Below are 13,929 nucleotides of genomic sequence, written 5' to 3'. Positions count from 1 at the left end.
AACCTGAAAAACCTCTATTGGTGTATATCATGGAGAAGAAAACATATCCTCAATGTTTCATTTTCCAATTACATTACCACATAATATTTTTCTTAAAATTACATCGCGCATCATGTAATTTAGAATGACAGATGCATTACAAATGAGATTAAGTTGTTAGAAGTATTAAAAAATAATATCCAAATGTAAAATGTATAATAAATAAGATCAGAATGTTGAATACAATGGGAAATAACATCAAGATGTTGGATGTTGCTTTACCTAGATTTTATTCATCAAATATTAATCAATAATTACTTTGTGTCTCAACTTATATTTTAATTAAATTACATTTGATTAATTTAGATTTTAGTTCATTCAAAAAAATTTTAATTGCTACAGCAATAAAATGTAAAAAAACTTCTAATTATTCATTTATTAAAAAATAATATTTAGCTGAAAATTAAAGTAAAAACCTTAAACCTCAGCAATCAAAGAGAGATTGAAAGTCTGCATATAATTTATAAATGCAAATGTCATGCAATGCAAAGATGTGTATACATATACATAATTTTTCATCTTTAACATAAGAGTTAGTTGAGAGTTAACTTAGTCCTAGATATAACACATCAATCTACTTTGTCTTCTATCTTTTCTCAAAATATTTCTATTAATTTCAAGGGGTTTATACTGGGAAATAATTCTAACAATCCAATGCATAATTAAAAATGTTAGTTTAGGAAGATCATAACACATTTGTGATAAATAACTAATTTAAATAATTTTTAAATTTTTTAATTATTTATTTAATTTTTATATTAAGCGCTGAATGTAGTAGGCATATATATATATATATATATATATATTGGTAGAATAAGTTCTTAAATGTGTCAGTTGAAACTTCCTCTCACCAACGTTGAAGCTCCGCCATTCACTCACCATGACTGATTGATTGGTGCAAAGTGTCATTTTGAAAGGTCAAAAGTCGTTAACATTTCCTCTTTCACACATACTCTCTCTCTCTCTCTCTCTCTCTCTCTCACGCGTGCGCGCTATATAACCACAACTCCATATTCAATCTCAATGTCTTTAAATAATCGTTCTTCAGGTTGAGAAGATACCCATAACCACATGATGGTCAGACTCAGATTCTTAGAACAATGCGTCGTGGCGGCGGCAATACTATTGGTGGTGGTGATAGGGTTATTGAGCGGAGGAGCTGAAGGGGTTGTGTTATGCAACACAGACACAACGAAGTTGAGCTTGTGCCGTCCGGCGGCTACCGGGCAGAGCCCGCCGCCGCCTACAGAGGCGTGTTGCGCGGTTGTCCGACATGCCGATCTGGCCTGCCTCTGCAAGTACAAGTCGGTGCTTCCTGCACTGGGGATTGACACCAAGAAGGCCCTCGCTTTGCCTGCTAAGTGTGGTCGCACCGTGCCGGCTCAGTGTAAAGGTAATCCATCGTTTTATGTCAAACTCTCAATTCAATTACTTTGTTTAGTTATATGTGAAAGTCCTTATTTATAACAAAATACGAAATAATTTTTTTTTAAAAAAAAATGATAGAATGAAATTTTTTATTATTAAAATAAAAATAAACATTATTATATTCATAATCATTTGCTTATATCTATATAGGATTAAGGTGTAGCATGCTGAACTATAAAATATTTTTTCATATGCATACAACATTGTAAAATATTTTTTGTTGTAATTTTTTTTCTAAATTTTTTAATTTCTTAAGATTTAATTATGCTTTTAAAGTAGTATTTCATAAACAATTTTAACTTTGTTATTAACTCCTCAAAAGATCTGTTAAATAAATATATATCAAGCACCTTAAAGTATTTTTTTAATAATTTTTAGACTGATGGACATATCAAAAAAATTTAAATATGCTTGATAAAATTAGAAAATATTTTAAGTTGTTGGATATCGAAATTTTAGCTCTCCTCCAATTAGTGGTTTTTGAAAGGGAGTGAAAATTTTGGACGTTTTCCCTCATGGTTTTTGTCTTTTTCTTTTAATTTCTTTGAGGAAAAATAAAAATAAAATTATTACAAAATTAATTTCAAATTAAAAATAATGTTATCATAAAGAAAAATATATTATTATGGTTAAAAAATATATTGTCATAAAAAATAAAATAAAAATAAAAATTCAAAATTATAGTATTATAAAATTGATTAAAAAATATATTATTTTAAATAAAAATGTTACTTTGAATAAAATACTATTATAACTATAAAAGTATATTATTCAAAAAATATTATTCCATTTTTAAATGTATTATTATTTTAATTATAAATAAAAAATTATTACATTAATCACAATTAAGGTGTAAATTAATTTATATAACGTAGGTAAATTATTATCTCTCTCTCCTCCTTTTCCCTCCAACAAAACCAAATAAGATGGACCCCCCTCAAATCAAACACCCCGGACAGGTTATTATGGGGAGATTGATTGATAATTGTTAGAATTAAATAATTTAGTAAATTTCTTATTATATCAAACTTGGTGAAGTTGGTCTTAAATTAAAGATGGGATGAGTAGCTAATTGTAATATTTGTTTTGGTGTTAAATATAAGATTTCACTCTATTTTATATAATTTTTTTTTGTACTCAAACTATTCCTATTAATTGCACATTTTAAATAAAGGATTTTTATATGTTATAGTTTTAATTACAAATGACTATATGAGATATTTGGAAAAAAAATTATTACATAATTTCTTATAAATAACTAACTTAACTAATCTTCTGAATTTTAAGAATTTTTAAATGTGATAGGTTTAATTGCAAATGATTATAGGATATATAAAAAAATTACATAGTTTTTACAAATAATTAACTTAACTAATTTTTTAAATTTTTGTAAATTAGTTAGGGAAGAGATTCTCTCCTCCCCCCTTTTTATAAGCATTAGACCAATATTTGAATCGTTTAGATTTGCTAAATTTTGATATCAATAGTTTAATATTGGAATAAAGTAAATAAAAAAAAATATTTTACATAAAACCAAATATGAACCATCCCATGTTGATCTTATGGTCAAAAAAGGAAAATGAGGGAAGAGTATGGATAGGAAAAATGAGAGGTTCATCACCTCTTAATTATCTAGCTCTTACATTTATGACCAAATGAAGTAATTTTGCCTTTTCGTTTCCAAAGTTCAAGCTCAAAAATTGATTAAGGCATACTAAGCTCCTTAATACTCAATTCAATCACTATTGATGATTCTGTGGGGGAAAAAAATCACTATTGATGCATGTATTGTTGCAGGGAATTGAAGGTGTTATAGCCCATACTCATTTCAAGCGTCGTTTTAGTTAGCATGCCTCTATAGTTTCATTGCCATTGAAGAAGTTTAAGGAATAACCTGCTCCATCTCTTAAATAAAATACTCCTATTTATGGGCAAGACTTGTGATATGATATAACGGGTCTCTCATGTTGTAAAAGTCACATTGCTACTTATTGTAATAGAAAGTTCTTGATATGCTTATACTGTTCGCCATTTAAATATAATGATGATATCAAAATTAATTATTTTTTCTCTTTATTGGTTAAATTTGCCAATAGATGTATGTTCATCTTGAAATAGTAGATCATTGAAACTTGATACGGCCAATGCATATAGGTGATTGTCTGCTTTTAAAAATAGTACTACCTCTAATCCTAAATATAAAAACTGGTTGGGGGTTGAATTAGGTCCTAAATATAATACTTCGATTAATTTTGCTTTTCAAATTTATAATGTTTTCTTAAAAATATCAATATTGATTGTAAAGAATCTCTACCAAAGGAAAATTCTAATATACATTATTAAATATGATAATTTAGGAAAATCAACACATATTTGTCACAAATAGCTAACTAAATTAATTCTCTTAATCTTTTCAAATTAGTTAATTAACTTTTATATTAAAAACCAGTGGTAGTAATTTGGTTCAAATAGTTCTTTATTTACTTATCCTCTTTAAATAAGGCTTTGAATTTAAACCTTGTGAACCAAATAAATTGTTTCTCAGACCGAATGGTATTTCCTACCGATCAATGCCATTCTCCAAGGTTTTTGTTAGATAGTCAATATTGTGCAAAGTGTGTCACTCTTCCTCTTTCAAGCAAAGTGGAATTAGGTTCATTCCCCTACACACAGCTGCCACCCTATATAGAGAATAAGAGTCTTTAGTAGGGCCACACACAACCTCTTAACATTACACTATTAAATCCCCAGTCCTTTAAATTCATATTATTTCATCATATTCCCGATGTGATATGGTTTTGAAGGGTGAACTGGTCTGCTCCAATAAGATAAAATAAATTGAAAGAAAAAAATCGTAGCATAAGATTATGTGCTAGATTAGGGTAGACTTCTTTCACTCTCTCTATAATAAGCAAGTTCATTTCCATTTTTTGACGAGGCCAAACAAGATCATGAAGATTTAAGCATATGAATAGAATCACACTTGGAAAAGTGAAGTAAATCCACATTGAAAAAAATTGGGTGTTACTATATAACTACAGCTGGAAGGTATTAATTGTGACTAGACTTTCAATACTGTAGTTTTTTTTGGCCGAAAAAACTTTCAATACTATAGTTAAAACTACAATTATACGAATTGTTTTGTCTCTTGATGTTGAAGAAGTATGCCTTACCTAATTAAGGGGCACCTAATTAAGAAAAGCCCCTGGCTCACATGGAGATTCCCCATAGTGAAATCTCACTCCTACAGTGTTCTCCTTCTACCATGAAAATATGAAATTCAGAATCAAGTGACACACACTGGCGACATGCTTGACACATGCAAGCCAAATGGAAAGTGCTGTTTTTAGTGGCGGACGGGTAAGTATTAATGCAAATTATTAAGGAGAGATCCTAGAATTATAAAACCCACTTTCTGTATAAGACCTCTCAATACGAAGCTCATAACAATGCCAAGAGATGACATCCCAGCCTACTTGGCTCTGCAGCACTTCGTTCTACCTCCTACCAATCAAAACCTTACATGAACAATCTTTTGTGTTAAAGGACCAATGTCATATACACATGCATAAAAAGAAAGCCCATCCAAAAAAAATAAAAAGCTACTCCTCCTGTCCTAAATATAATATCCTTTTTGTAGTGTAAATTACATTACAAAAAAAGTCTTATATTTAGAACTGGAGGAATACTTTGAGTGAAAGAATCTCATAAAGTCTGCTTTTCTTTTCACTTGTCAGGTGAGGCCCACCGATCCCAGGGTATCATTTTCTGTCTGCAAAGCTTCATGCTTACTAGTCAAGCACATAAACCCACATACAAAAAGGGACATCAGTTCAAGGCAATCTAACCGTGGGCAAGATCGCCCGCAAAAACTTCAATTCAACGAGTTCATTGAAATAGAGGTTCAATGAGCATACAGCGGCGAATAATAAATTACAGCAAAAGGGTTTCAGTCATTCACTAAATTGGGTTAACATGTGATAGATAACGGATATTGGGGAAAAACTGTCACATCTTGCGAGTAAAGTGTGATTTACTCAGTTTTTCATTTGCTCTCTACTGGAAAGTAAAAATGAGAATTCAAAATAAAAGATGTTTATATACAATTCATTCCAATACAGCCTACTCGTCCAAAATCTGCACAACATATAAAGTGAACACTTAAATTATTATCCAAACATGCACTTCTCTAATGCTTGACAGGAGTTATCCCAATTCATGTAAATATTCAAAAGTAAACTTGGTCCTTGACTCTTTATGTGCATTCCTCCTGAGTATAAAAAATAGTGGCACTGAAAAAAGCCCTACTGGCAACTGCTAATCTTCAAAACTGAACTCAAATAGATCATCATTAGTGTTCCTACCTCATTTTGCTAGCATAGTGACTAACTAAGCAAGAGGGCCTCCAAATATAGGTCTCATGTAGGCATCATCAAACCTCCTCCAATAATGGTGTATGGTGTAGACAGGACTTTCCATTAGCATGGACAGATTTTCCTTTGCACGACTGAAGTTGGTTTCTGCTGACTCCTCAAAGGATAGCAACGGCAGATTCAGGTCCTCAACAGGAGGACCAGATTCCTGATGGATGATGTTCTTCCTCGTCGTGCTATGGGGAAGAAGATAACGGATAAGTGGTTTCGTGAGAAACCCAAACACCTGTAATAATATCATCAAATTTCTAATTCTTAATAATAGAATTTACACTAAAGGCGCAGAATTATTTGCAAGCCTTCAGTTGACAACTTATGCTTGGGTCAAAATATACTATTATTCACTATGTGAACGTCCATCAACAAGCTATGTACATTTCAATTGTTGCTACCCCTATCTTTATTGTTAAAAGAACTTTCAGCAAAAGTTTATGCTTGTACACACTTCAGGTCCACCTTTAATGCAAGGACACGTTAGAGATGACAGTTAAAATACATGAATATATTAACAAGTTGGTTCCGCATACTATTACACCCATTTAGGTTTAGTTATAAGCTTGAGTTAAAGCAGTCCGTGACAAAGGAACTGAAACGAGGAGGATGGCTCTTCCAGGAAATCGTTTATCTAAGCTTCTATATCATTAAAAAGACAGCATCTTTTTCGGCCAAAAAGAAAGCATCTACAGAATTGAATTATACGATGTTCTTATTCTAGGATTTCTGATATCACAATCAAAGAAATATGCCAACTAACCAGCGTGCTGAAAAGAACAACAATGATGGTGTTGGTGATCATTGTTGCATCAACAGGATCAGACGTAACACCAGAATATGTGAACTGCACAAATCAAAAATATAATGGATGGATTCAGAAATCATTCCCCGGTGCTCTGCCAGTTTGCTATCATAGCAAATAAATTTCTCTTTTGAGTTAGTGTCTAGAAGATTTAATACATACTTGTTTGAAAGCCAGAGCAATCGAGACTGCCCCCCTCATAAGTCCAGCCCACCAAATGATTATCTGGAAGTTATACCAACATAAAAAGACAAAAATTTCAAGGATTATTTTTTTCCATCTTTAGATTGTAACTTATCACATAAAACATGAATGTCAACCTGATGCCTAAATGTGATTCTTGAGTCTCTATGAGCACGCCTATTCATACAGTTGGCAAAAGCAGAGAGAGGGAAAACAAAAGCAGCCCGCCCAAGCAATATCAGGAAGATTAAGCAACTGTAAATTCCCATCAACCTCCCAAAACTGCAATAAGAAAGAACTTGAAAGAGTTCTCATTGTCAAGGTAAAATGCTGCAACGTATCTCACAAGGCATTTTTAAAAAAATTCCAGAAATAAAAAAGTTATGTTTATTTTGCTCAAGTTTCAACTGGAGATATTGTAGACATCCTCAACAATAAAGAAGAGGGCGAAAAAACAAAACAGTAACTTTTTGGACCTTTATATGCCATCTCAAAAACAATTTCAAGCAACTGGAAAAGTTTGAAGCTTGTGCAGATCTTATAATCACTGACCATTCACATATCATGAGCAGTAAATCATACTTGACAACAAAATATAGCTGTCCACCCTGGTGCACACGATCCCCCCCCCCAAAAAAAAACAAAAAAACAAAAGATAGAACAAAGGAAACAATACGTAATTGATGGAAACTTCAGCATGAGTGTTATTTAGACAACCTGGCTTGATGCTTCTCTCGTATACCAATGGAAAATGGACAATCAACCAGCTATATGCAACACTATGCAAAAGAAAGAAGAAAAATGAAGTGCGAAGACAAATTAGCCTGACTTTTCAGAAGTTCGTTGCTCTCTCAGCTAAGAAGATTTTCCCTCAAAACCCCCCCACCCCAAAACACAAAACAGAACAAAACAAAAAAATCCCACATCACTCTTACATAAAACAAAGCCAGTTATGTTAGGAGTCTATTGCACCTACTGATTTCCCTAGACCATCCTAAAACTTTCTTATATTTTGGCCTGGCTTTTGCCTGCTCTTCAGGTGTATGTCAGGTCCACTTTTCTACAGGGCTTACCAGCATTCTGCTGAAATACTAAATTACTTGTATCATTTTGGACTCAGCGCAGATACAATCGCTCGAAACAAGAAGACTTGTATCATAATCTGATAGAGAAGTCATATTGAGTTATGTCAGCAGCATTGCACAAGCAGATGTCCAGAACACCGTACATGCTTTTGACTATTCACAATGGCACTACAAAAGAATGTCAATTATCTTTGGTACACTTGACAAGATAAATTGTTATAGAATTAAGGATAGGAACAGGACCTTAATTTCGTAATCCTCCACTTCTCCATGTCCAGAGCATCCATGCCCACATAAAGAAATATAAAGGTTTCCGCAATAAATGACATTGTCGCGAAGACATGCCTGGAGAAGATTGGCCAGGTGAAAAATCCAAAACCCTGAATGCGAAAATCATCAAATCGCAAAAGTCTGATTAATCTATACCTGGTTGTGACTCTTGAAGTTTCAGTCACATTATGCCATGCATAGTGTGACATTAATATTCCGCAGAAGAAAACAGTGAGGATTCCACTGAGTTCTAGGAGCTGCATGGAAAATGCAGTGAAGATGGATCGTTAAAAAATAATTTATTCAGCAGACAAATAGACTCTTAGTATAAGCTGCCAAAATCAATTTTGACAAAAACCTCATTATTATATAAAGCCCCAAAATTACCAACTACTAATATTATTATTTTGCCCAATTCACCACCTAATGGTGTTGTCTCTTAGAAGTTCAGGTCTGGTTTGCTGATAAATGCTAATCATAAGTTGAGCTATCTAAGGGTTAAGTGAATCCAAAACTAGATTAGTTCTATAGCAGGTAAATGCATGAACTCCTATGTACCTCTGCCAACATGTAGGATAGGTATGCCATTAAAACCATCAATGCAATTTCACGAACACTTGAATGTCTGCAGGCATATTGAGATCCAGAATCAGAAAACTTGTTTTTGAACTTTGATATTCCCTATTCAAACCATCTTGATGATTTTCTCATTCAGGGGAGTTTTGAAAAAAAGTTACTTGCCTTCCAAAGCAGAAGGCTTTCAGGATGTATGCTGTGATAAGTCCAGACTGCATGAACAAGCATTTGTTTATTAAATGAAATGATAGAAAAACAAAAAGAAAGAACTCAGCGAGTCTGATGTATAAGTAACATTGTTTAGAAGTTTGCTGAGTAAAATTATTGACAAGAGATGATATACGAAGTGTTAAACTTTTTTAGAGAAGAAAATTGTAAACCTTCAGCCATTTATGATACCCTCTTACATGATGGTTCCAGCTAGCAGCATGTGACAACAATACCATCAACAAACAGAGAATTCAAGAGAAAGCCGTGAAGCCATTTTATTGAAACTTACAATGAATCCTAGAGCAGTGCTTGTGGAGAACAGGTAGAAGAAATCTCCAATGACATGGAGTGCGCTGCCATGAACTTTCGAAGCATCAAGCTTCTGCACCGCATTGAAGAGAACAACTGATGTCGCATCATTTACCACTCCTTCCCCAAAGACTAGGCTGTATAATAGAGGAGTTTCATCTTGATGGAGAACCTACAGCGAATAAAGGATGATAAATAAACAAGAAAGTAAATATGTTAAACAAAAGAGAAAAATTTAGCAATCTAACCAACCTGCAAGGTACAAACTGTATCTGTTGAAGAGAAAATCGTTCCTATAGCTGAATTAAAAGAAAGCTAATCACCATGAAAATCTGATATATATTAATGACAATATTAGATAAAGATCTACATTTCTATGAACATCCAGAAGATAAAAGAAATCTCACCAAGATAATCTTGCACTGTCAGACCATTAAAGTTTAACTTGGGAAATAGCCACCAACTGCCTAAGTAAAGGACCAAATGCAAAGATTTGAGGTTTTTCTTTCTTTGGCCAATAAGACTTCAAGTTAAATCCATGTAAACTTCAACAGGAAAATATAGGATAATGGTCTACCAGTTACAATAATAGATGCTGATATAAAAACACCGATCACCCCAAATAGCATGATAGTTAAGAAGTTGTGGAAGAACTGTTTCTTCTTGACCTGAAATCTGTTATCAAGAAGATGTGACTCAGAACAGTAAAAGATTTTGTTACCAGAGCAGCTTCAAGACTTATGATCCAGCAAAAGGCATAAGTTCTTGCCCAGCATTGAATATTATGGGTGGCAGAAGATATATGAAGAAAAGCTCTTCGTTGAATGTAAGGATGCGAGAACTCGTCCCCTTGGTGATGAACAAGAGAATCATTCCAGCAATACATCCCTAACCAAAGAGAAGGTTTAGTGGCATTGAATATGTCAAATCTCTACCCAAGGCACTAAATATGTACCTTTCAGACCAATTATCATCTTATAGTCTCAATCCTGATCAAATTAAAGAACTCCTAGACGCCGGTGGAACTTATTATTGTATGCTAAATAGGATAAAGAAACTAAAAACACTGTCATTAAACGTCCGGGAATTTTAACGATGTCATGTGATAAACCTAGAATGGTGTTCGTGCTACAGACACAGAATAACTTCACACTTTTGGCCAAACGACGAAGTTACACAATTTAACTTCCAATTTAATGGATCATAAAAAGTTTACCAGATTCCTTTAATATCAATAAAATAATCAGTTTTAGATAGCTGTAAAATATAAACCGGTGATGTCGAATGGGAAGCTTCTTTACAAAAGCCCAAATCTCAAGTAAAGATTCAAAACAAAGAAAAACAACAGAGAAGAAAAAGGTTGACACCCATCACTGAAATCGTCTCGCAGACTAGCTTCTTCTCATTCTCACTACTCGTGGCAGGACGAACGAAGGGGAGTAAGAGAAGAGACAATTTAAAGCAGAAGATTGATTCATCTTTCGACATTTGTCCAAAGGAAATTATAAGAACTTGAATGTATGTCTTTAGCATTGGTCCTTCATAGTCTTCAATTCATACTTACCAAATAAAACAGCCAAAAATTTCAACTATAGCATTGAGGAGAAGGTCACATCATAAAATAAAGCAATAAATAATCAAACGAGAGAAGCATAAGGATGATTACAACTAGAATGGCGACGATGGATTCATTAACCCAACGGTTATCTTCGAGCAAGTGACCGATGAGCAAGCAGAGGCAGAGAACCGCCACGAAGAGCGAAATGGGTATCACCTGCGCGTGCTCGTGGGCCAAATTCCTCGCAGCGTCCGGTATCCAATTCAGCATTGCCATAGCCATTCTTCTTCTTTCACACTCATTCACCGTTCGCGGATCGAACTCGAAAATGTATTGCCATGAAAACTGAATTTCATTTATCATATTCCTCCGTACTTAATATAGGATCTTGGTTTTGGTATTATCCATTTTTTATAATTATTAATTTTCTCCAAATTATCTTTATAAATACTCCCTCAATTATAATTAAGTAGAAGAGGGAGAGGAGGTATTAAGAAAAATTATTATGGTGTTTTAGGAAAAATGTGTCACTTTTCTTGTAATTAACTAACTTACTAATTTTCTTAATCTAATCAAATTAGTTAAATGGATCTTATATTAAGAACCGGAAGAATACATATTTTTGTTTCTTGGTCATATTATCCGAATGTTTTAACGTGTTTGGTCCCTTTTTCTTTTTTTTCAGTCAGTCTTTTTCGTGGTTTTGTTGGCTCATGAAGAAAGCAACTAGAAAATTTGCATTATTATCTTCCATCTTCCTTCCTGATTGCGATACTAACTGGTCAGTATTGGGAAAGGGGTCGTTAACGTTAGTTTTCTTGTTTATGTTAAGGTACGCCCAACATCTTGAACTATTTTTCTAGATGCGCCTAGTGTTCTAAAATAACTTTGGGTGCATACAGTGTCTCAAACTAATTAAAACAATACATTCATATCCCAGGCTAATAGAAAAGTTAAGTATGATCGTTAACTTACTGACTCAGTCGAAAGTTGACCGAAAAATCTTATATGACGGACACGTAAGTGTCTGATGTGTATTATTTTAACGAGTTAAGATGCGTCCAGCACCTCGAACTATTTTTCTAGGTGCGCCTAATATCCTAAAGTAATTTTCGATGCATCTAGTGTCCCAAATTAATTAAAACGATGCGTCTATATTTCAAGCTAACAGAAAAGTCTTGTTTGACCATTACCTTGCTGACTTAGCTGAAAGTTGACAGAAAAATCTTACATGACGGATACACAGACGTCTGATGTGTATTATTTTGACTAAAGCTCCCGAGACAAGCCTGATGGCGATGGGTGTTTTCTCGGGAGGCAACAGGGGTGTCGACGGAGTGACCAATGGGAAGTTTACTGTGTTCTATGAGGAGGAAAGCAAATGCAAGTTGGATGAGGAGTTGACAATGATGGAGGCAGAAGTGTGCTGTGACGGCGGTTGTAATTTCAAATCAGAGTGGTGGAAGAAATGGGATAAAATGTTAAAAATGAGAATGAGATTGAATGGGTGGTACATGTTCCAGGATTTAAGAGGGTGGATCGATGGTCTTTTTTTTTTAATTTAAAAACTGGCATAAGATAAATATTAGAAAAGGAGGAAATTAATTGGATTTTCAGTCAAAATAATACACATCAGACGCCTACATGTCTGCCATGTAGGATTTTTCGATCAACTTTCAGCTAAGTCAGCAAGGTCATGGTCAAAGGAAACTTTTCTATTAGCTTGGGATGTGAATGCACCGTTTTAATTAGTTTGGGATACTGAATGCACCAAAAATTATTTTAGAACACTGGGTATACCTAGAAAAATAATTCGAGATGCTAGACGCACCTTAACCTATCAAAATAATACACATCAGACACCTACATGTTCCTCACGTAGGATTTTTCGGTCAACCTTTGGCTGAGTCAGCAGGATAACAATTAAACTTAACTTTTCTGTTAGCTTAAGATATAGATGCACCGTTGTAATTAGTTTGAGATATTGGATGCACCGAAAATTACTTTAAGACACTAAGCGCACCTGAAAAAATAGTTCGAAGTACTAGATGTACCTTAACCCTACCTAAATTTATGTAATTATTTATTTGTTTTTTTTTCCTCCATACATGATCAAGCACTTAGCAAGTGCGGATCTAATATTTGTCATTTTGTGGAATATGTCTACGTTGTTGTGGTATCCGAATGTGAGAACCAGGACGGGGAAGCCACATGTCAAAGCAGCGATCTCCTATGTGACACGTTTTGATGACTACAAATATGGGTAACACGTGTTCACTGTTTTAATAGATCATTTTAAATAAATCTCAAATAATATGACGTCACTAAACCCAAAACTAAACATATGAATCCAAAGTGTTTTTTAAATATTGATACGGTGGTGGTAATAATTATCTAAGGAGTAGAAAGAAAAGAGATTAAGAAAATTATGCATGATGTCTTTAAGGCATAATTAACACTTTTCCTTTTTAGACTTGATTACGATACTCTAAAAGGTGGAAGGAGACAAGATAAGAAAAAAGTTGTGCATAATGACTCAAAGGCCTCCACCTATTACAACTCTAGAGTGCAAATTGAGTTGATATCAAATTTTTTTAGAATACAATAAAAACTGAAAAAACTGCAATAAGACTCCATCTAAGAAAATTAAATATAAAAAAATCTTCTGAAATCATCAAATTATTCTGAAGTCCTAATAGATCTCATTACAAAAATTTTATTTGTTTAATTACCAAATTGTCTTTTTTTTTTGAAATATATATTAACAACTGAAAGAACAGTCATTGACAATTTAAAATATAATAATTAATAACTATCGCGGCTGGTATTGACAACACATTTTCTCAGTACATCACAAAATATGATGCATGAGTGTCAATATCCATCATGATAGTTGTTAATTCTTATATCTTAAGTTGTCAACGACTGCATTTTTAGTTATCAATGCATACTTTAAAAAAAGATAAAGACAATTTGGTAATTAAATAAATAAATTCTTTGCAATAAGATCTCTTGGAACTTCAGAATAATTTAATGATTTAA

The 13,929-nt window shown here is 33.3% G+C and overlaps 2 protein-coding genes across 4 annotated transcripts; one reads left to right on the top strand and one right to left on the bottom strand.

Moving 5' to 3' along the window:
• The first annotated feature begins 999 nt into the window (after window positions 1-999).
• On the top strand, window positions 1,000-3,534 carry LOC114717514 (putative lipid-transfer protein DIR1). The gene is made up of 2 exons (XM_028902665.1): window positions 1,000-1,432; window positions 3,265-3,534. The coding sequence occupies exons 1-2, from the start codon at window positions 1,111-1,113 to the stop codon at window positions 3,270-3,272; spliced, it is 330 nt and encodes a 109-aa protein (XP_028758498.1). The 5' UTR covers window positions 1,000-1,110; the 3' UTR covers window positions 3,273-3,534.
• A 1,777-nt stretch (window positions 3,535-5,311) lies between these two features.
• LOC114717499 (sodium/hydrogen exchanger 4) lies at window positions 5,312-11,215 on the bottom strand. 3 transcript variants are annotated; one of them, XM_028902641.1, is made up of 15 exons: window positions 10,996-11,215; window positions 10,099-10,217; window positions 9,907-10,004; window positions 9,737-9,796; window positions 9,582-9,628; window positions 9,310-9,501; window positions 8,976-9,022; window positions 8,793-8,859; window positions 8,391-8,491; window positions 8,208-8,309; window positions 7,017-7,161; window positions 6,859-6,921; window positions 6,655-6,738; window positions 5,832-6,126; window positions 5,312-5,737 (listed from the first exon to the last, which is right to left on the bottom strand). In XM_028902641.1, exons 1-14 carry the CDS (start codon window positions 11,167-11,169, stop codon window positions 5,857-5,859), a joined length of 1,569 nt encoding a protein of 522 aa, XP_028758474.1. In that variant the 5' UTR covers window positions 11,170-11,215; the 3' UTR covers window positions 5,312-5,737; window positions 5,832-5,856. The 3 variants fall into 3 exon arrangements, with proteins under 3 accessions (XP_028758474.1, XP_028758475.1, XP_028758473.1); XM_028902642.1 differs by having other exon boundaries at window positions 5,312-5,604; XM_028902640.1 differs by having other exon boundaries at window positions 5,312-6,126.
• Window positions 11,216-13,929: the final 2,714 nt, after the last annotated feature.

This window comes from Neltuma alba, unplaced genomic scaffold (assembly GCF_004799145.2).
Source record: "Neltuma alba isolate B1F8T4 unplaced genomic scaffold, ASM479914v2 tig00011740_pilon, whole genome shotgun sequence".
Lineage (NCBI taxonomy): Eukaryota > Viridiplantae > Streptophyta > Magnoliopsida > Fabales > Fabaceae > Neltuma > Neltuma alba.
Note: the sequence above shows the minus strand (reverse complement) of the source record. Positions and strands in the feature narration are given on the sequence as shown.